The sequence below is a fragment of the Bactrocera dorsalis genome, chromosome 3 (genome assembly GCF_023373825.1).
Source record: "Bactrocera dorsalis isolate Fly_Bdor chromosome 3, ASM2337382v1, whole genome shotgun sequence".
Classification (NCBI taxonomy): domain Eukaryota; kingdom Metazoa; phylum Arthropoda; class Insecta; order Diptera; family Tephritidae; genus Bactrocera; species Bactrocera dorsalis.
In genome coordinates, this window is record NC_064305.1 from 76580503 (window position 1) to 76602576 (window position 22074).

The 22074-nt window shown below is 34.9% G+C and overlaps 5 protein-coding genes across 15 annotated transcripts; 1 reads left to right on the top strand and 4 right to left on the bottom strand.

The window, feature by feature from the left end:
• Positions 1 to 3057: 3057 nt before the first annotated feature.
• LOC105229104 (homeobox protein cut) lies at positions 3058 to 9522 on the bottom strand. 7 transcript variants are annotated; one of them, XM_049453452.1, is made up of 11 exons: positions 9382 to 9519; positions 8395 to 8754; positions 7964 to 8199; positions 7204 to 7580; positions 6948 to 7139; positions 6729 to 6880; positions 6167 to 6541; positions 5851 to 5950; positions 5040 to 5175; positions 4747 to 4962; positions 3058 to 4668 (listed from the first exon to the last, which is right to left on the bottom strand). In XM_049453452.1, the coding sequence occupies exons 3-11, from the start codon at positions 8085 to 8087 to the stop codon at positions 4547 to 4549; spliced, it is 1794 nt and encodes a 597-aa protein (XP_049309409.1). In that variant the 5' UTR covers positions 8088 to 8199; positions 8395 to 8754; positions 9382 to 9519; the 3' UTR covers positions 3058 to 4546. The 7 variants fall into 7 exon arrangements, with proteins under 7 accessions (XP_049309409.1, XP_049309410.1, XP_049309411.1 ...); XM_049453453.1 differs by having other exon boundaries at positions 8333 to 8754; XM_049453454.1 differs by lacking the exon at positions 8395 to 8754 and having other exon boundaries at positions 5040 to 5164; positions 5852 to 5950; positions 9382 to 9522.
• On the top strand, positions 8835 to 12949 carry Pgbd4 (PiggyBac transposable element-derived protein 4). 4 transcript variants are annotated; one of them, XM_019991362.3, is made up of 3 exons: positions 8835 to 9092; positions 9914 to 10068; positions 10134 to 12949. In XM_019991362.3, exon 3 carries the CDS (start codon positions 10144 to 10146, stop codon positions 12058 to 12060), a length of 1917 nt encoding a protein of 638 aa, XP_019846921.2. In that variant the 5' UTR covers positions 8835 to 9092; positions 9914 to 10068; positions 10134 to 10143; the 3' UTR covers positions 12061 to 12949. The 4 variants fall into 4 exon arrangements, with proteins under 4 accessions (XP_019846921.2, XP_011207495.2, XP_019846920.2 ...); XM_011209193.4 differs by having other exon boundaries at positions 9995 to 10068; XM_019991361.3 differs by lacking the exon at positions 8835 to 9092 and adding an exon at positions 9680 to 9820.
• LOC105229106 (uncharacterized) lies at positions 12752 to 14514 on the bottom strand. The gene is made up of 3 exons (XM_011209194.4): positions 13398 to 14514; positions 13202 to 13335; positions 12752 to 13147 (listed from the first exon to the last, which is right to left on the bottom strand). The coding sequence occupies exons 1-3, from the start codon at positions 14348 to 14350 to the stop codon at positions 12963 to 12965; spliced, it is 1272 nt and encodes a 423-aa protein (XP_011207496.1). The 5' UTR covers positions 14351 to 14514; the 3' UTR covers positions 12752 to 12962.
• A 648-nt stretch (positions 14515 to 15162) lies between these two features.
• On the bottom strand, positions 15163 to 15846 carry LOC105229102 (uncharacterized). 2 transcript variants are annotated; one of them, XM_049453482.1, is made up of 3 exons: positions 15689 to 15846; positions 15521 to 15626; positions 15163 to 15490 (listed from the first exon to the last, which is right to left on the bottom strand). In XM_049453482.1, the coding sequence occupies exons 1-3, from the start codon at positions 15701 to 15703 to the stop codon at positions 15261 to 15263; spliced, it is 351 nt and encodes a 116-aa protein (XP_049309439.1). In that variant the 5' UTR covers positions 15704 to 15846; the 3' UTR covers positions 15163 to 15260. The 2 variants fall into 2 exon arrangements, with proteins under 2 accessions (XP_049309439.1, XP_011207487.2); XM_011209185.4 differs by having other exon boundaries at positions 15163 to 15626.
• Positions 15847 to 20050: 4204 nt separating this feature from the next.
• Positions 20051 to 20615, bottom strand: LOC105229103 (uncharacterized). The gene is made up of 2 exons (XM_011209186.4): positions 20473 to 20615; positions 20051 to 20409 (listed from the first exon to the last, which is right to left on the bottom strand). Exons 1-2 carry the CDS (start codon positions 20485 to 20487, stop codon positions 20128 to 20130), a joined length of 297 nt encoding a protein of 98 aa, XP_011207488.2. The 5' UTR covers positions 20488 to 20615; the 3' UTR covers positions 20051 to 20127.
• Between the last annotated feature and the right edge of the window lie 1459 nt (positions 20616 to 22074).

The following is a 22074-nucleotide window of genomic DNA, read 5'->3' on the forward strand; positions in this document are numbered from 1 at the left end:
ATTCGTTGAGTCAAATTTTTGATGACTCATTCGAGCATTTCGACTGGCAACTGCCGAATGACACGCGTGATGTTTTACCCCAAGACCAGAATCGAAGCAGGATTGTCCGCATAGACTTTAGACATTAATATCCCCAAAGGAAAAAATTCTAACAGTGTGAAATCTTAATGACCAATCGACCCGCCAAAAACGTAAAACTTTCTGCTAAGTTAGAATGCAATTCCAAACAAAAATTTATGCTCTACCTAAAAGTTTTCAGTACTCAGTCCAAGCTTTCGAACTACTTCGGCAGAAATTGAAAACACCTGTTCAACGTTTCAACCTGATTCTCAAAACTGACCAGCAGTCTCACTCTCATCTGACACACACGAGATTCATTTATTGTATCCGCCTAAGAACGTTCAAGCAGCAAATCGACGCCAACTTCGGTAAGCACCGCAAACCAAATTTGGTAAGTATGTTTGTTGTTAGTGAGACGAGAAGTAGAATATAGCCAATTAACTCGAGCAGCTACTAACAATCTACACTGACATTCTGACCGTAGAGTTCATTATACTCGTCTATGACCGAATTTGGTGATATGTGTACAATGTACTTACATACATACATATAAAAATCTCCGGTTATACAAATCGTACTCTTATTCGCACGAATACGAAGCTGACTAACTGAGAGTGCTAGCGGATACGTCATACACGAGTGGTAACACACACACACACATGGATGCAACTTTCAATCACAGGCGCAAAGTTAGACACACACACATGCATACATGAGTGCAATGAGTTGTAAAGCCGTTGGCGAAACTCTCAGTTATAAATTGCTGAGACAACTTGCAGTTATGCCGGCTTAATGAATGGGGCTGACACAAAAAGCCGTTGAAAGTATATATTTTTAGACATAAGTACATACATATGTACCTATGTATGTCTATTGTTGGGTATGTATGAAAGTGAGGAAAATCTAAGTGAAATGTAGGCAAAAGTTGGCAGAAAGAATAATTACTATATTGAAATAATAAAGAGCAAATGAAAATCGCTAACCTATAAAAGAAACATATAAATGAAATTGAATATATGTAAAATAAAATTATAAGAAAATGTATAGTACGTATGTATATAAATAAATAATTGGAGCGAAAATTAAAAGAAAAATTAAATTAGTAAATTTTAGAATACATAAAACAAAATGACGATTTTATTTAATAATAAACACAAAAAAAAATATAAATAGAATATTTTTAAAACATTAAAAAAAGTCAAAATAATAATAATAAATTAAAAAAAGGTATTATAACATATGTAACAAGAAAAACAACCTAAAATATATAAATAAAAAAGGATAAAAAATGCACAAAAAACATTAAAAAATATAATAGTATAAAGAGCAAATTTGTATATTTATGAAATTAAATAAATTTTCTAAGCGAAAAATAAAAAAAATAATAAATTCTACAATTTATGAAATAAAATGAAGAGATAAAATAATTAAAGCAATAAAAATTAAAAATATAAAATAATAAAAAATAAGTAAAAAAAACAAATTAAATAAATTAAAGAAATAATATATGTTATATTAAAATAAAAATCAACTAAAAAAAAAAAAACAAATATATCGATAAAAATAATCAAATTAAAAAAATTAATAAAAAAGTTTAATAAAGTAAATAGTTCAAATAAAGATTGAAATAATAAATTAAAATAAGATATGTGGAAAAAATTATTTTAAAAAAATATATAATTAATATACATACATACATACATACATAATAAATAATAATTAAAAAAAGTAGTTCAAATGAATATCAAAATTATCTAAAAAAATATTAACTTCCGCGGACCCCAGCTGTTTTACCCTTCACATGCGCATTTCTTTATAGCATAAAAGAACTTTCTCTTGATTTTTAACAATCAGTTTGTATGGCTGATACAATCTGAACAATATGTAAGATTGTACCGCTGTCTTGAACAATAAACCATGCAAAATTTCAGCGATCAGTTTGTATGGCACCTATATGTTATAGTGATCCGATCTGAACAATTTGTTCGGAGATTGTAGCGTTGACTTGGACCATAGTCTATGCAAAATTTCGTGAAGACGTCTTGTCAAATGAAAAAGTTTTCCATACAAGAACTTGAGTTTGATCGGCCAGTTTGTATGGCAGCTATACTCTTTGATGGTCCTCTTTCCACCCATTTTCAATAACACTATTTTTAGGCCATAAATTTAGTACTTTTAATTATTGTTATTGAAATACGATTACGAAATATAATATCAAGTTACTCGGATAAGTCAAAGTTAATAAGATTCGATTCAAGACTTTTATTTTAATAATATAAAAAAATTTAAATTAAAAAGAAAATTTTACCTTATTGCTGGGTGATTCTTTAATTGAGTGGAAAGGTCAGTCCTGATACAGCTAATGACCTAAAATTCAAAATTTAACACCGTTCAACCGTACAAATGTCCACAATGTTCTTGTGATATTTTATTTATAATGCAGCCAATTTTAATGCGGATAGTCTAGTACAAGAAGGCCCACTTCGCTCAAAATTTATGCGTTTTATTATTTAAATATTATAAGCCGAAGTAATTTGATTAACGCTGCAAAACAAATAAATAACGATAATATATGTACATATGTAAAGGTGAAATATAAAAATCTTACCAAGTTGAATTGTTCATGTAAGGAATACGAAAACTAAGCTTTCAAACAATTGTGCTGTAGTAGATAAAAACAGTAAGTCGTCTTGTATGTATATAAATACTAAAATTAGCAATTTTCACTTTTAAATTTTCATTTCATTTGACAAATTGCGGTTTATTTGTATATATGAATTATTGTTTCTTATTTATGATTAACAATTTCCGATATTTATATTTTTATTATATTTATATTTTAATTAATTTTAAGTAAATTTTTAATTTGTTTGCTAAATTTCTTTACACAGTTTCGTATTACGTAGTTAAGAAATTAAGAATTGGTACCTGTTTAGCGACATTTTTTATATCTATGACGTAGAACGAAAAGTTAGCGGGATGGAAAGTTAGCATTGAAAAGAAAGCTTAATGGCTAGGCTTAGTGTTGATTTGATACATTAAAAAATAATTGCATTTTTTCATATTATTTTTCAAATAGCGAAAAGTACTAATAATTATTTATGTATTTCTATTTTTGTTTACAAGTTTTTTTCGCTCTTCCAATTAATTTACATGTGTACAACGCGCTTAAGTAAAATGCTTACGAACTAGTTTTGTAAGTAAAAACTTTGAAATATATTACATTTACGCATTTATTATACTTTTATTTTTTGGTAAAACTAAATTTCAAATATTTATTTCTCTTTTTGTAAAATTATATTTTGATAATTTTTTCTTTTATAAAATCAAATTTAATTTTTTTTTTGAAAATTATGCTTAATAGATTTTCTTTTTTGATTTTTTAGACAGCTATTCACCACACTGCATCAACAAATTAAAAAATAATTTCTTAAATTTAAACAAGAAGTTGAGCAGAAACGCACTAAAAATTGCTAACACATATTTGATGGCTTTTTGAAAAATATGGCTCAAACTCAACTCAAAACTCAATAAAAACAAATAAAAATTATTTAAGGACCCGATTTCCATTTCTTCATACTCAAAAACTGTTCAATATTCGTACATAATTTATTTTTGACACTTTTAAGTGATGCAATGTGGCAGTAACGGGAAATACCATACATTATAACAACTATCAAGTGATCTATCAGCTGTTCATTGTTTACTTAAAAAACTCGGGAAATATAAAGGAAAGATATGAAAAAAAAACTAATACGAGAACATTAATAAAAGACAAATTAAAATATTCGTTTTCATGCAATGCAGCGCAGAATTTTGCACGTGTGTGAAACATAAAATAAAAAATATTGAATATTCTGTAAAGCACAGAAGAGATCGTAATCAGTTGTTGCGCCAATCCCTTATTATTGAAATTGTTGTAAATTTGTCTAATGCACTTTTGCAAAAAATAGAGAAAGTTTAAAGTTACAGCAATATAATTTATTATTATTAGTAGCTATTTGGCAAATTGGTGTATTTTCATTTGATAATCTGTAGACATATAAGCATCTGCAACCAAGTATACAAAACACTTAATTATTAGAAAGTGATAAATACGCGTTTAATGTAATTCATATAAAACATTGACAAATTAATGTAAATATTGTAGTTGTGAAATTAAAGGGAAAAAAACTAATATGATTAACATATGCTATAAGAAAGTTGTAATATTGAACATTAGTAGCAAGCAGAAAATATTTGAAATCTAACCGATTATTGCGCTAAATGTATGGTACTAACTAGTGCTTAGAAGTGTTATTCTTGCTCACACAACGATGAGCTATCAGAAATTCAGCATAAATAAAACTGTTGCAAAGCAAGGCTTAATTTCACATTTTTTGACACTATACAAAAGACACAGACACATCACTGCAAACAGTTCGTGGATGTGTGAATTTCTTTGTTTTGTTGCATTGTTCATTGCATGATGTTGGTTGTCGCCTAACTAATTTCCCAGCACATGCACATCTTCGTCTTCTTGCTCCTTCTCACGTTGGCGCACGGCCACTGCCGTCTCCACCAGCAGGTACAAACATTTGAATTTATCTTTATCGTCACGGATCACACCTGCAAAACAAGTAATATTATTACAAGTAGTATTACAGTCTTTTAGGATATTTTGTGGGAAGAAAAGTGCAGACAAACCTTTCACCAGATGACTGCCAGGATGTATAACCTGTACGGTTGATGTAATTGTATTGTTATTAGTTGCATTTGCGCTATTATTATTACTGTTAGACGCATTTGATACGCCTGATGTGACAACCGTTGCTTCGGCGCCCACTGTCACGCCCGGTTCAGCTTTGCACTCGATTGGGGTGACCAGCGCATTCACATTGGCAGCCGCTATCACATTGTTGCCTGAGGGGAAAGAGATAAATAATAGCAATTAAAGTAGAACTACACGATTAGGCATCGTTTAGAGGGTAGTGTCGTACCTGTTGTTGTTGCGCCAGTAACACCTATTGCATGAGATTGCGCCGTCGTCGTGTGCGGATGTGATGCCGTCGTCCAATAGGTGTTGTTCGTTGCAGTTGGACTAGAGGTCGTTACTTCCTCGGTACTGAAAACAGTCCCGTAAAAGAAACGTTCAATAGACGAAATAAGTGTACGCATTCATTTCGGGACGGACAGTGCAGTCACATATAACCAAAATGAAGCGATATGAGCGAAGGAGCGAAGAGGTGGGTGGGATTTTTTTTTTAGATGAACAACGCACAAACACACACGTGGCGAAGATATTAACAAAATATTGTTGTTGTGGGTGTGTTGTATTACGTTTACACAGGTTATATGTGTTTTGTTTTTGTAGTGGTACAATCATAGTGGCAGTAGTGATGGTAGTGGTATTGATGTAGGAAAAATTTTGAAAAGTTCCAGGCAGGCAATAGACATGGGTTGTAGACCAAAAAATACGTGTAAATATCGGAAATTTTCGAAAAACATATTGAGCACAAAAAAAAAATAGAAAGAAAATTTCAAAGAAGTATAATAGTAAAAGAGAAAATAATAGTGTACAGCCAAATAACTACACCTTTTTTATATAACAAATTAGAAAAAATGTTGTTTTAAAAAATACATATTTTAATAAAAAATTACGTTCAAATACTCAAACATTTGTACAATAGTTAAATATCAAGTACTCAAATCCAATATTTGTACGTATATACAAGAGAGCTACAATAATTTTACTACTGAGCTGTTCGCAATAGGTGTAGTTAAATGCTTTATTCGCATTGTACAAACTTACTTCATAACGCTTTGCCAAGCGTCAGAGCTTTCAAATTTGCCTTCCTCCTCACTTTGTGGCTCGCACGAATCATATTCGTTGACGCTGTCATCTTCCGATCTGTAAGAATATAAATACCCGTTATTATTAAAAATCAAAAATATAAAACCTTGATTTGCAAAAGAACAATTAAAACGAAATATAATTCGCTATTAAAAAAATCGTAATACTCCAAATGAAAATACATTAAATTATGATAGTGCATCAAACAGCAACAAACTATACAATAAAATAAAAAAAGCAAAGCATTTAAAACACAAGCCATTGTCCGACTACCTCAACGCATTAAAATATGAATTCTTCGTTTGCGGCATACTATTCTGGATGTGGAAAATTTGATTGAGTGTTTGTGAATAGAAGTATTTCGTACTATGCGGATATTGAGAATGTGCCGCCGCCGAAGAGTTGATTGAAGATGGCGGAGACGCTGGCAAACCTGCAACAGCAGCAATATCTGGATTTTGCATAACGCCCGTGTTAGTATTGAATGAAGGTTGCTGTTGCATTTGTGCAGCAGCAGCAGCGGCGGCGGCTGCATTAGCGGCTGCTTGCCTTTGTTTAGCGGCTTGAATTTTTGCCAAAATTTTCGCCTGAATTTGTGGATGCAAATTTTGAAAGCCTTGCGGATTGGCAGCAATCGCCTGTTGCCACCTTTTCGCATGGTTTTGAAGGCAGTTCGAATTATTCGATTATTTGATTGATTGATTGATGGCGAAATAAATGCAATATTTGGTGATTAATGAATGAGGTTGACAAAAGCAAAATACATTTATGTAACATTTAAACAAAAAGAAGCGAAATTAAACTGCCCGAATAGTTGCAATTATTTTCGACATACCTATAAATTACACTGTCATCGTACTCCATATCTGGTTCAACTTTGACCATGTGACCGCCAGGCGTTTGTACGAAATGGCCTAGCGCTGTTAGTACATTTGCGACGCCATCATGCACCTCATCACCCTCAACTTCCTCCGTCGCGCCAACGATCTAAAAAAAAACCAAAACAAATATTTTAAAATACATTTTTACGAGTATATGTATTAAAAATGCTTACCACTTCGGATGCTGGACTGCCAGTAATAGGATTTGGTACAATTCCACTTGCATTTAAACTATTTGATGAGTTTAATGATGAGTTCAATTTTTTACCGCGCCTTGAAATGGTGAAGTGTAAGGGATCATTGCCCTCTCGTCGTATCATTTCGGGTAATATACGTCTTCGGGCGTTGATAAACCAATTGCAAACCTTTTTTTTTAGTAAATTACAAATTAAAAAGTATATATTACAAACATTACATTTGACAACACACCTGCAGAACAGTCAAATTAGCTTCCTGTGATAGTGTAAACTTTTCTGCATCGCTAGGGTATGCATTGTAGCGATGTTCATACAACCAACGTTTTAAGATCTTAACAGATTGTTTTGGCAGGTTGCCGCGTCGCTTGCGCATTAAAGAATTGTCCGCATTGCCATCATTGGATTCCATTAACATATCCTTGAAATCTTTGACATCCTGCATATCAGACAAATCGTGTTCGGTCAAATCCTCTTCAACAATACTTTCATGATGATGTACGTCATCATCATCATCGGCTTCAACAACGCCCAACACGGTGACCCCGTCATGCTCAATATCTTCTTGACCATCTTCCTCAACGCTCGATGTAGATTGAAATCGATCTCGCGCTACAAATAAAGATATAAATTTGTTATATACGATATTGCAATTTGCGTTAATTTGTAGCACCTACTTGATACCGCTCAAAACCAAACTGTCTTCAACAAAATACTTTCATATAATCAATACCTAAAAGTGAGACTGTTGCAAGTGTGTAAACCAAATAACTTTTTTACAATTTGGCATGCAAGTGACATTTCCTTGTCAAATAGTGTATTTTGACATGCCGGTATGGCGATGTCAAGTGCCACCGGTCTGTCATTCCATTCTAAGCTATTGTCAACACTACTGTCTTTCACAAAAAATCTTAAATATCGGCACTAAGGGTTTTTGCTAGCTTGTCGTCACAGTATATTTACTAATAACATACAATTATATGATTTATATTTACCTTCGTGCGCTATAATCTGTGCTTGTATTTGGGCCTCTTGTGCCATATCCTGTATATCTTGGCGTACTTGTCGGTCTAACGCCAAATTGACTTCTTCGTGATGCAGTGTGTCCGGTGAGAGCATTTTGAATCTTTGAGTGACTATTTCCTCTTATAACTCGAACAATTAACGCTACAGAATCATTTATATTAGCAATATTCTTACTAACGTATGTGGGAGCAGCCCAACGTGTAACCTGAAAATGATACAAAAACGAAAACTATTTTTAAAATCTTTAATACAAATCTTGTAACCAATTGGCTTCATCAACAATGCTATATTTTATTTTTAATTCGCTATTTCAAAGAAAAAAAATCAAAGCGTCTTACAAAATTCAAAAGTTGAAATATTCAGAGTCAAAATTAAAATATGCCGCCAAACGTCTGCTTACTATTTGATTTATAAGTGTTCAAGTGATTTTGTCTCCTAAATACGATTAAAGCGTTTTTCTAAAATCAATTTTTTAACAAAGTTGCCTTAGGGATCACAAGTCAGCAGTTGCTTGGATGCTTCCAATAGTTTTCCTAGATAGCTCTAGACTTGCGTTTTTCTCATACAGTAGTTTGCCGGCTCCAGTGGCTTTTGACATGCATTTGTATACAAAATCCACAAAACGTCAATTTCTACTGCGATTTTTGACTAATTAAACTTCAAACTTTTTTCCTTCAATAAACTTGAACGCCACGAAATATGAAGCACGCGTTTGACATTTGTCATCTATTGTTCTCCATGACGTTTTACACCATTCCAACTTAAAGAGAGAATGAAACCGATATACTCGAATTTTTTGTGTTCTTTCAACGAAAATAGAATTGATAAGAGAATAATAACATAAAAGCAAAAAAAAAAATTGTTCGTTTCTTTTGTCAAAATGGCGGAAACAAAGTAATTGGTGAGAAAGTGACATATAGAAAAATGCAATTGGAAGGAAATATTGGAATATCTTAAATAAGAATGAAATGCATACATACATATGTAAATATAAAAATTTTCGACCACCCAGTGGGTTTTGGAAAGTGTGGTATGATGCTAAGAGATATATTTTTTCAACAAAACATAACCGATCGAACCGAATCTACATGTTTTAATGTAAGAATGATTATATTTGGTTACGTTATGCGCTATAATTATATACTCCATATACACAAAAAAAGAAACAAAAATTAGGTCAGAAGTGGGGTATACGATAGCCAAAGTTCTGCGCAAGATGGCCGAAGCGTTGTAACATCTATGTACAGCAGAAAATTACAATATTCCAATATTTTTCTCCTTGTATCCAAACTGAAACATTATTATTTTATTTATTTAGCCAATGTATGAGATTTTGTAAAGATCCATAGGCGCTACGTTGACATCACCAATATTCCATATTCCATACCTCAAATGTCGTTGAATGTCAAATAGAAGCAGTAGACACAGCGAAATACCGATAATTTTCACAAAGCAGAAAAAATGAAGTTTTGTCCGTCAACTAGTCAAAAATGTCAATTTGACATTTTCAACGCACAAATTTTGTTATTGTGTACACACAAAACAATTATTTTAGCTCTTCAATTTTATAGACCACTTTGAAATTTTATTTGTAATTTCGATTTATATGCTCGCGGAATTTTCACAGTTTTACACCGATTGCGTTAACCATACAACAAACGATTCCATTCAATACCTAAAATGCTATCAAAAAGTAGACGAAACGAACATCTAGCTAGAGCCGATTTGACAGCCGAAGCAGCGAACGAAGGCAGAATTGACTTCGCTTTTGCGCCTTTACAGTTCCGTTTTGGCAACATATTCGTAGATAAAGAACTAAAGAAGATGTAGGTGCAGTTATTCATTTGTTTTGCTATGCACTTTCTACAGGGTTGTGGAATTTATAATTCTTGCAAAAATCATACGTATTTTGATTTCAGTGCACTTCGTGAAACAAAATTTAAGGCGCGTTTTCCTTTATTGTGTTAATAATAATCGAATTTATTCTAATGAAATTTAAGCACGAATTGGAGCTCGATTTAACACTATTGCAACCGTGGATACCTATTAGCCCATTATATTTTGTGTAGGTCACGTAAGTTAATTCATATGATCTAAATATGATTTCAATAAAATGATATACATATCTATCTGTATCAGGTCAGCGACTATGAGTTTTTCTTCAAAAGTTCTCTCCAACATAAAACGATCAAATGATTCAGAAGAGGATGAATGCGATCAGCATAAGACTTCATTACTGAAAGTTTTGAATTCTATTCCTGCAACAGAATTTGATACGCTAGTGGATGTAGATATAAGGAGTGCGGATTTCAAGGAAGAACCCGAAACTTGTATTGATCCGTTATTTAACAATGTGGAGATTACTTCACAAAATTGCTACACATACACATATCAAGATGCCGACATACTAGAAACTGATGAAAGTGAGGGTGATGATAATGAAAACAATGCAACAAGTAAACTTAACAAAAGAAAACGACGCCAAGATGAGTTCAAAGGACGTAATGGGTTTTTATGGAACACCGCAAGAACAAATGGAGCAGACAACAAAAATTTTCAATCTGCAATACAATTGCTGCAACCTAAAGGTAAAGGACCCGCCCATACAATAGGGAGCATACTGGAAATGTGGAGTTTACTTCTTGATGAACAAATTATCTCCCAAATTTTGCACTACACCAACATAGAGATAAAGGAAAGAAGAGCGAAATTGCCACATCAACGTTTAATCGATGCCGTGGAGTTTCGCGCTTGGATAGGGCTTAATTATCTTTGTGGTATATTTCGTAATGCTGCACATAATGGCCCACTGGACGAGTTATGGTCATTGGAGTTAGGAAATGCTGTATTTCGCGCCACAATGCCCCTGAAAAGATTCAAATTTATATACGAATGCTTAAGCTTTGGAGAAAATGACGTAAATGGAAAGAAATATAATTCACGGGCAATATTGGATATATGGAACAAGTTTTTAGTAAACTGTCGCTCATATTATGCCCCAAGTGGTAATTGTACCGTTGACGAAGTGCTGATCAATTTGACAAATTCAAGTGAAAATTCGCAATTGTTAACGTTATGCGATGCAAAGACGCTCTATATGTGCAATGCGATTCTACACTCCAAAGGGGGTTATACGGAACGTGATGTGCTACGACTGGTATCCGACATAAAAGGAAGCAAACGAAATATAGTACTTCCGTCAAAATTTATTAGCATAGAACTAACAAATAAACTGATGGAAATGGACATGTCTGTAGTTGGCATGTTGCCAAATAATGCTTTGGAGCTGCCAGCAGACCACGCGTCAAACAATACTTGGCGAAGATTATACTCGGATCATTGCACATTAATATCAAGTGAAACTTGTCCGGGAATATTTTTGGCCAGCGGCATTCCGAAAACAGTAAATGTAGAACGTTTATACAACTTAAGCTGTAATGCATGCAAGACTTACAACAAAGCATGTTGTACGTACTCAACGCGACATACAATACACAAAGGCGTTCTTTTCTCGGCAAATTTCTTCCAAAACATGCTTGACTATGCCGCATTAAATTCATGGATACTTTTTGTGCTTTCTTCGAATGGCGATAAAAGCATAAAACAAAGAAATTTTCAACGTCATCTTGGTCTATATCTAACACAGCAACAACTTAAACGACAACTGCATTCGAATCGTTTAACGTTGCCACAAAAAGTACAAATCTCCGAAATTCTGGGTGAGCCAACCGAGCAACTATTCGCCAGCGCCACAAACGAGGCACATGGAGAAACAAACTTTATCTTTTTACAAACAGATAAAATGAAAATACCTGACGGTATCAAGTTATTTCCAAAAAACTTACCGAGCCGTTTATGTTGCCGAAAGTGTCCCAGTAAAAATTCGCGAAAAACAAAAACGCGGTGCCAACAGTGCCTACGTCCGCTTTGCCAAAAACATTTTATATTGCGTTGTCGCGATTGTACGGGTGTCCCGGAAACGAATACAACCACAGAGGCAGACAAATCAGGGACGCTTATAAGTGAAAGCGATAATGAGGAAGACCGGAATGATAATGACCCTTAGTATAATAATTGCAGTATTATTTCCGACAAATACGTTTGAACTTCTTGATGTGGATAAGTAGAAATTAATTCTATAGAAATGTAAAATTAGACGTAAGAAATGCCAAAAAACATACGTATATTCTTTAATGACAATAGGTCAGGCCACTGATATTTTTTTATTGGAACTTCACGTTATCATTAAATTAAAAATTCGAATTACTTTCTGGAAGCGGTAACTTTGGGCAGTTTTGCTTATGATTTGGAAACGGAAATAAAATTAGTAGCAAGTCGATAACAGCGATTGGTTTTCGACCCAGATATCAGCTGATTGTTATCGACAAATGTACACATATGAAATGTTTTGAATTTTGAGAAAAATGTTTAAAATTTAGTTCCAAGCTTTCCGGAAAGAGAATGGTCAAAAATTCTATACAATTTGGATATACACATAAAAAAAATAAATGTGCCTTTGGCTCTAGTGTTGGTTTTGAGGACTGGAAGGACGTAAGCCGTGTGTCATTTGTACGAAATACGTGCTTAGAGGCACTAGGCTACCTTCATTTGTTAGTACGTTGCAATGTTTATATGATAATTAGGGATCTACCCAAATCATATAATATGACCTTAATTTAATTCTATAATTTCTCGACGTCAAATGTAATACTTTTAAGATATATTAATGCATTAGTTATAAATAATACTTATTAATATTGAACTGTTTATTGCTTTATTTAGAACTTTGAATAGTGAACAATTAATTATTAGTGCAAGTTTACGAATTTTTGTCAGGTGTAAAGTGTAACATTTCGCTATTTAACAACAAAAAATAAATACTATATGTTTCGCTTACTTCAAAAACTTTTACAGATAATTAAAGAAAAATAAAGTACCATCCGAAGTCATATTTTAATTCGCGATATTTTAAAATTTATACTGGAACTCCTTAATTGGTTTTGATTGATGACCCACATTGCGTGCAGCAGTTGTTGCCGGTTGATTAAGGAACAAACTTAAAAATTGTTCATTTTGTACTGCGCTTAGCGGCATTCCTAGTTCACTGCAGGACTTAATGATCTCAGCACAAGCTCTTAAATCACTCCGCAAATCTTTAAAATTATAACATTTTTATTCAATACCTCCTTAAAAATATAATTACTCACATTGGTGATTAAACAATTGTCCCAGACAATTTGCGCAAGCTTCTCGTTGATCTTTTTGTAAAAACGCTTCTATTAGCCGATGTACAGCATCAACATTATTCGCACGTAAAAATGATGAACAAAGAGAACTTGAACTATGGATGGAAATATTTGTATTATTTACTCGTATCGTACGTACATACACAACAAAACATACCGTCGCGCGACAAGTAATTGTAGCTCTTTATAATGTTCATAAAGCTCTGCTGCGGATTTTTGGTCACAGAACCATTCACTAGCGAAACACTGTTTCCACACACAGGCGACAACAAAAATATCTTTTTGTTCTTTATATATTGAGCGTGCTACTTGCATAAGCGAAACTAAGACCGCATCGCTCTTTTGCACTAATGTCTCCTCAACAATAGTACGAAATACATTACGCGTCATTCGTCTGCCTTCATCCGTTTCCATACAGTCTCCATAACCACGATGTAATGTCATTAAAGCTATATCTGCACTTCCACTTCGCCAGAGTGCCATTGCTTTGAACGGTGCGAAATTGGCATAGGTTTTAACAAGTGGATGTTCATGTAGCTTACACAAATCTGCCAATGAGTCGATCTGTTGCAAACGACACAATTGCATGAGGTATTTAAGACAAGCCAATAGTACTTCATTCGATGGTAGCTGCTTATGACGTAAACATTGCCTAATTAGGTACAGAAAATCTGGTTTATTTTTTATTTCCACCGTCGATAATAATAAATTGTCCAGTTGTGCTTGTGATAAAGAACGTATATCTAGCCCCAGTTGTGGTGAACGAATAGCTTGTAAATCGCTTACAACACCTTTGGACAACATATTCACATTCTGACCGAAACTAGTAGATACCATTTCGTTGTGATCAGTAAAGTTGTGTGCACTTAAATCACTTTTGTTGGTTTTCTTAATAAGCCTGTCTCGTAGTTCATCCCATTTTTTTGAATTGCGACTCACTAGTTCATTCGTTAAGCAATCAATTGTGTCCAGTTGGGTGGACTTACGCTGTATTCTATTGTCTTGAGATGTACCTGAATGCAATGACGGCCAGAGAAAGGATATGCAGTTTTGAAAACGTTGTAAAGCTTTTGGTGAGCCGGGTGAGGTACGACGCGTCAACATGGCCATGATGAACACCGTACGTCGCACCAATTCGACACACTGAGGTTGTTTTGATTATTTAAAATATAACTTTATTTCATTTTCAACTATTATTCAATGCAAATTTACGTATTTGGGGCTGTTTGGAAAAAAAACAGAACAACGCGAATTAATAATCGATTGTTTTGGTCAGAAGAAATCAGCTGTTTGTCAAAGTGAAAGCTGGAAAGTGTAGTTGCCAATTATTTGTTATTACATTTCACAACTTCAATAAAATATAATTATTTTTTTGATTGAGTACTTTGGGAACAATTTAATGCCCCTATGCCTGCAGTTAGCACATTCTTTATGATCTAACTATTTATTACATAATCTGAACATATTATGCGTTAAAATCACGTCAAAGCATTGCTGGTATATTTGGATTTTTAGATATTCCAATCGGTTATACGTTTATATAGTTACTAACCTGGTACTATGAATTTTGGTTAGAGGTAACACGTTTAAAGCCAGAAGAAAATTATTTTTTTGAACTTTAAGGTCGAATATCTCGTAAACTAAGCGTTTACGGACCCTATAACTCTATATTTTTTTTTAATCAGGAGGACTTCCTCTTTCCAACGGTACCGTCAAATCGCGGCGCCAAAGAAATGGCACTATGCCGAAAATTATAAAAATTATATTGTTTTATTATAATTTATCCTCTCAAGTCATAGCTACCGAATTATAATCTCACAATTTCTGAGATCATCTACTTAATAGTTCTGGAAAAACTGTTTTTGTTGCATACAATTAACCAGAAATCTTTCGGTCTATTATCAAGAAAAATTAGCTCCAAATTCCTTGTTTTCAGTTTTTATTTTTTTCCTTTTTAATACTTTTAACGCGTCAATTAATTGTGGTGTTAAAATTTTTTTTTTATATATAATCGAAAGTTTTAATAACCTTGGCCACCAGCACCATATCCGCCTTGTCCACCAAAGCCGCCCTGCCCACCGTAACCGCCGTTTCCACCATAGTTGCCTTGTCCTCCACCAAACCCAGCACCACCGGGACCACCTCCTAAGCCACCACGTCCGCCTCCTAGACCACCTTGGCCGCCACTAAAACCACCTTGACCGTAACCACCTTGACCACCTAGACCACCTTGGCCGCCATTAAAACCACCTTGACCGTAACCACCTTGGCCATAACCACCTTGACCGTAACCACCTTCACCATAACCACCTTGACCGTGACCACCACGACCGCCACCATGACCTGGATACGCCATTGTCAAGGCGACGCAAACAGCGAGGATTATCTGAAAAGTTCAAGTATAACGGTAAATAATTTATACATATTAAAATGACACGGGTTTGTTACCAATATTTTAGCCATTCTTCAAATATACTTCAAATTGTCACTTGTGTAATTCTTAAATCTTTGAATGAAACTGAATAAATTTTGAAAAATGTTGGTGCTTTTATATTGGCAGGCAGAAGCTGATAGGATGAACTCAAATCTAGAAAACACACTTGATGGGATTATCAGTAATCGACATTGTTTTTGAGAAAAAAACCCAAAATATAATCAGAAAAAAATTAGTATTTGTTTACAATGATAACACAAAACTGTCTTTGCTGTGATTGTTGTTCCTGCCAATTTCGAATCCAAATGAATGAGTGAAGCGAAAACACCCGACAATGATAATGATTAAGCTTCAGTTTTGGGTGTTGGTTTGACCTTTGGTTTTCAAAACCTAAAAAGATGTTTGCGTATATATTGTACATACATACATATATGTATTTATGTTTGTTTTCATATTTTAATCAAGACAAATAAAATCTTAAAAAGAATTAAAGCTTACTTTACTTAATCAAACTAAGTCTGGTAGAACAACAAAGAGAAATGTGCAATGATTAATGGCTTAAAGATTCGAGACAGACATAATTCAATTGTCTAACTCCTTTAAAAACTATTATCCACATAGAGATCTAGTAGTCTAGTACATAAGGATCTATATCAGAAAGACGAGGATAGTTGATCTCCGGAAGTCTGTTTGTTTGTTGACCATCCGTCTGTGCGAGCAGCGAATAACTCGAGTAAAAATTGATGAATCCTTGCATCTGTAAAGATGTACGGAATCGACCCATTCTTTTGCTCCTAAGCAGAACTTAGCCGCTACTTAAAATTAAAAATATTTATGGAATAAGGCCAAAATATCAAATTTCACGTTCAAGAACGATACGGCAAGTAATCATTTAGATTGGGTCCAAAATGAGCTAACCACTTCTTTGAGAAAAATCATCTCCACAGATAAATTTCAATAAAATGAGACTAGATTACTTTACATTACATTCTGACCAGGTTACTGTCAGATACCACTAAGTTTGTGTGCATTTAAATCACATTTGTTGCTCTTCTTCAATAAACCTATTTTCAGGTTAGGTTAGGTTACGTAAAGTTCAATCGTTTGTGAAATTATAAAAGGTTCTACTTGTATGTAATCAGATCTTATAAGTCGACAGGCGCTTTGGGGTAAATACGAATCTACATAGACGTATTATTTCTATTTCCACCAGCTCAGTGGGATCTTACATGTGTTAAAGCTTTGATCAATAGTGGAACAGTCAAAAAGAGAGTGCTGAGCTGTTTTTACATATTTTTCTTTCAAACAGATTCTACAACTGACATTCGATAAGATTCTCAACCCTACTGTGTGGTCCTCGATATGGCAATGACTCATTAAAACATCTACAACTAGGAAAAGCCCATCCTAACAGAAGGCGGAAAGCCCAGCCTAGGATAGTGTAGGGTCTAAAGATCTTGCGACACCGCAAGCTTAGCCCGGTACTGGCCAAGCTCCCGCGAAGCTTAACTATCAAGTAGAAGAACGCATGAAGAGAGCTTAGCACGTTACGATTTTACGGCCAGCTAGTCAGTCTTAAAGTTATCTGCGATTCTGCGGTGGCCTCGAACCCAGTCTTATCATAAAATGACTCGATTTTATTGATAGCGAGGTTAGGTATTAGACACGGTTAATGAATTCATAACTTGTGTCACCGCTCTGCTAACAGTGTGGATGGTTACTTCTTAGTAGGAGGCTGTACTGAGCCGTAGATATACTGATATCTTAATGCCAGTTGTGAGATAATTTCTGACATACCTCCACCCACCTTTCCTCCAAGCTTTGATCCGTTCGTTAAGAATGGACCCCTCTCCTGCAGCGGCTTCTAGCCACCGACATCTCTCTCGCAGGAAGGTGGCACACTGCCAGTTTGGTTTGACGACTTCACAATCTAGAAGTCAAAGTGGGCGAGGATTTTTGAGTATTCAGATACAATTTCATATAGAAACTCAGATTCTGAGTCTGTTAGGAACTTTAGCAGCCATATCTTTCCAATTTGTGCGTGCGACATGCAGAATGGCATTAAGTGCCACGCTTGGTGTGGACCTTATTGCATCACATATGCTAATGAGCGGCCTTCGTTGCAAGCTTTCGAGCTGCTCAGCAAGTGTAACCTTTTCTGGCGCCCTTCACCACACAAAGAGAACATAGAACATAATGCACTTGACTATGGTGGCGTAGAGCCAAAGGATTACTTTCGGTGAGAGACTTCATTATTATCAATGGCTTCTCTCCAGCAGTCGAGACAATCGATGCCTTATTTACTATCTTCTGAATGCCATGAAACCGTCTTATCTAAGATAAACCCTAAATATTACTTCACTATATCTGCAAGCTGCAGGCAGCTCAGCTGCTTCTAGTAAATATTCAATATATAATATACAATTTGTAAAAGCCGAATACCGAATAGGAATTTCGAATAACGACTTCATGTTGGGTGGTCATATATGATTTTATATGAATAAGTTTTTAGACGCACATACATATTTACATAGCTTCCAACATACACACACATGAGTTCGAAAAAATAAGAGCAACAAGTAAGGTAGGGCTAATTACGGATATATATAACCGAATATTTCATACTCTTGCAACTTGCAAGGATGAAAGCCAGGGAAATACCTTCAGTTACATAAGGCGTGTTAGTTATATGGGCTCTAGGGCAAATTTTCACCCGATTTTGTTCAATCTAAGCAAACTTGATTAAAATAAATGACATATTAGCCGATATTTGTAGTACAAAGTCACCCGGAAGCTCGAAAATCTTTATACTTGTATTAGATATAGGGGGTCTAAGGGTAGTATTGACCCTATTCAACCCATTTTTATACACAGACATAATATTATCAGGAAAATTATCTCCAAATTTCAATTATAAAGCATGACTATTGACCGATGTTTTCGGTAAAAGTCAACTATAAGCGCTGAGTAGGCGGAACAGTGGTCCGAATATGCCCATCTACGAACTCGTCATTTTCTTTTGCCAAGGAATGCGTATACGCAGTGTAATCTAGATATCTCCATTTCTACTCAAGTTACAGCTTGCGCGGACGGACGAACCGACAGAGAGTGACCCGGATTTCAACTCGTCTCGTCATTCTGATTATTTATACATATAACCCTATATCTATTTCGCTTAGTTTTAGGTGATACTTCCAACTGCTAGGTGAACGAAACTATTATACTCTGTAGCAACATGTTGCAAGAGTACAAAAAAACATTTTGTAAACATTTTATTCCTGGATTTCAACGTTCACTTTAATTGTTCTTATTATTTCGAACACGTGTATGAATACATACATATGTATGTGTATGTACTATTATATATTTTTACCAAGGTAAACAGAACACAAACATATGAGAAATTTTCATACACACATACACATGTCTTGCTTGGCCCATTTGTCTGGATGAATATGAAGCTGGCAAGCTCAGCTTTAATTGTTATCAATTATGAATTTAAAATTGCGCCGGCTCACGTAGCTGAACTTAACATTTTAAATCCAAAAATTATGTGACGTCAGTGAACTTAGTAAGAACTTAAAATGTATATATATGTACATATGTATATGTGCATGTTTTGTGGGCGTGTGTGGATGCTTCATAATACATAATATGGGATCGAACCATTGCCATGCTCACAAAATATTATTATTTCAAACAAGTAAAACGTTAAGTTCAGTTGCACCGAAGCGTTAATACCCTTCACATATACAAAAGATACCTTAAAAGTACTTTGATCGATTAGTTTGTATAGCAGCTATATACTATAGTTGTTTGATATCGGGCGTTCTTTCAAATGAGCAGTTTCATGGTGTGAAAAGGACGGCTGCAAAAATTTCAGATCGATATCTCAAAAAACTGAGAGAACAATTCGCGTTGAACGGATGTGGTCCCGTTTTCAAATAAGTCGAAATATTCGAACGAGTTATCGAAAGTTGGGCTCATCGGATGGAGCAGCTGAGACGTAGTCGCGGCCAAAATTTGGTTGAGATAATTTTCAAAAAATAAATGCCAAATAATGTTCTTTCGAATGATAATAAACAATCCCTATTAAATTTGAAGTTTCTGCCTTTTTTCTTTGAGAAAGTAGGGAACCTCGAAATGGATAACCCTTTATAAACCAATCTTAGATTCCAAAGCTTCATTTTGTATAGACAGAGGAATATTTCACGCCCCTTATTCTCTCACAATTTCTGAGAGCATTTCACGCTTTTAATTACACCAAAACTTAATCCTTACTGAACAACTCTGAAAGGGCTATGTTTTGGGCAGCCATCATGTATAATTAACACTTTAATTTTTATCTATTTTATGATAAAAAAATTAGCTACACATTCTTTTTTTAACCGTTTTTATTTTTTCTTTATGAATACTTTTAATACGACATTTGATTTATAGCCTTAGAAAAGTTTTAGTAGCCACCGCCACCATATCCACCACGACCGTATCCACCACCACTGCCACCACCACCATGTCCGCCTATACCGCCACCATAACCACCACCGATTCCACCACCACCGTAACCACCACCGCCTTCTCTGCCACCGTAACCGCCACCACCACCGCCATGTCCACCAAAGCCACCACCACCGTAACCACCACCGTGTCCACCACCTTCACCGCGACCACCTCCACTACCACCATAACCACCTGGATGCGCCATTGCCAAGGCAACGCAAACAGCGAGGATTATCTGAAAAGAACAAGTATAACGGTAAATAATTTATACATCTTTAAAATGACAAGGGTTTGTTACCATTATTTTAGCCATTCTTCAAATATACTTCAAATTGTCACTTGAGTAATTATTAAATCTTGCAATGAAACTGAATGCATTTCAAGAGCTTTTGGTGCTTTTATACCTGTGCGGAGGAGTTGTTGGGATGAACAAAAGCAATAGAAAACACGTTTGGTGGGTTGTCAGCAAAATGCCAAAATAATAAGACCATAACAAATAACGAAATTTTACATTCAAACGGGAACAATTTTTTATATACTATATAAAATAATAAATAATTGCACTTCTTAAACCCAATGCGCAGTTAATCATTGCAATTATTAAAATTTTTTAGCGAATTCAAGAGTTTTTGAGATTTGCACAAACAAAGCAAGAAAAAATGTTAACTTCGGTTGCAATCGAATTTATAATATTCTCCTCAAATGAAACAGTTTTCTATACAAGAAATCGATTTTGATCGATCAGTTTGTATGGCAGCTATACTATATGCGACAGTGGTCCGATCTGAGACATTTTCGTAAGTTGTGTCCTTACCTTGGACAATAATCAATGTCAAACTACGTGAATATATCTGGACAAGTAAAAAAAATCCAAACAAGTATTTGGGAGAAAAAGTCATGTTCAAAATTTCAAGATCAATATCTCAAAAACTGAGGCACCGGTGCGCATACATTACAGCATGTTGATTTACAGGGAGCCAAAAAGATGGAAATATGACGTATGCGGAAAATATTCTACATATAATTCTGAACAACTTTGCCTAAGAGACTATAGGTCTAAAACCGGTTTCGTCAGTTCTGGTACAAGCCGAAAATGCAGCGTTCGTTAGAGCAGAGATACGCGACTAAATTCTGTGTGAAACTCGTTAAATCTGCGACAGAGACGTTTGATATGATTAAGCAGGCTTAACCAGATGTTGCTTTAGCAAGAAGTAATGTGTTTCGATGGCACCAGGCCTTTTTGGAGGGCCGGGAAGAGATCGCTGATGAATTAGCAAATACAAAGTGTCTTTTTTGACATCAAAGACATCATCGACCATGAATTTGTTCATCCTGGACAAACCGTCAACGCCAAGTTTTACGTGGAAGTCCTCAAGAGACTCAAACCAAGGAACAATCGGGTCCGACAAGACATCACGGCCGATTGGAAGTAACACCGCGACAACGCCTTGGTTCACAGCCTTTCTTGTGAACAGCTACCTAACCAGCATCCTAACGCTTCCGCTGCCGCCCTACAGCCCAGATGTGGCTTCCCCGGACTTTTTTTTTCCTTGCCTGAAAAGGCCGATGGAAAGCAAGCATTTTGAGACGACAGAGGGGATACAAGCAGCATGCACCTCTGCTGACGTGACGCCTTCAATGCCTGGAAATCTCGCTGGCAGCGCTGCATCGACGCAGAAGTAGTCTATTTTGAATGTTTTCAAAGAATTGTAACGATTAGTTCAATAATTTTTTTTTTATCGTTTCAGTCCTATTATTTTCCGGACAATCCCTGTATATCCCATAGAACCGATTAATCCGATCTTTTAAAATTTGTCTTAAAAATCGATGGCTCGAAACTGTTTTGATACACTTAGGCTCCGAGGCAAGGTTGTTCAGAATGAGTCGTAGAATATTTCTC

What these genes read in the sequence shown, in the direction of transcription:
- LOC105229104 (XM_049453451.1), bottom strand. Translation starts at nt 8,087, where the DNA reads ATGCTCTCACCGGACACACTGCATCACGAAGAAGTCAATTTGGCGTTA. An exon ending in ACAGATTATAGCGCACGAAG is followed by an intron (nt 7,581 to 7,963) that starts GTAAATATAAAT and finishes CTTTATTTGTAG; the next exon opens with CGCGAGATCGATTTCAATCT. An exon ending in GATGACAGTGTAATTTATAG is followed by an intron (nt 6,542 to 6,728) that starts GTATGTCGAAAA and finishes CCATGCGAAAAG; the next exon opens with GTGGCAACAGGCGATTGCTG.
- Pgbd4 (XM_019991362.3), top strand. Translation starts at nt 10,144, where the DNA reads ATGAGTTTTTCTTCAAAAGTTCTCTCCAACATAAAACGATCAAATGAT.
- LOC105229106 (XM_011209194.4), bottom strand. Translation starts at nt 14,350, where the DNA reads ATGGCCATGTTGACGCGTCGTACCTCACCCGGCTCACCAAAAGCTTTA. An exon ending in CAATTACTTGTCGCGCGACG is followed by an intron (nt 13,336 to 13,397) that starts GTATGTTTTGTT and finishes TTCCATCCATAG; the next exon opens with TTCAAGTTCTCTTTGTTCAT. An exon ending in ACAATTGTTTAATCACCAAT is followed by an intron (nt 13,148 to 13,201) that starts GTGAGTAATTAT and finishes ATAATTTTAAAG; the next exon opens with ATTTGCGGAGTGATTTAAGA.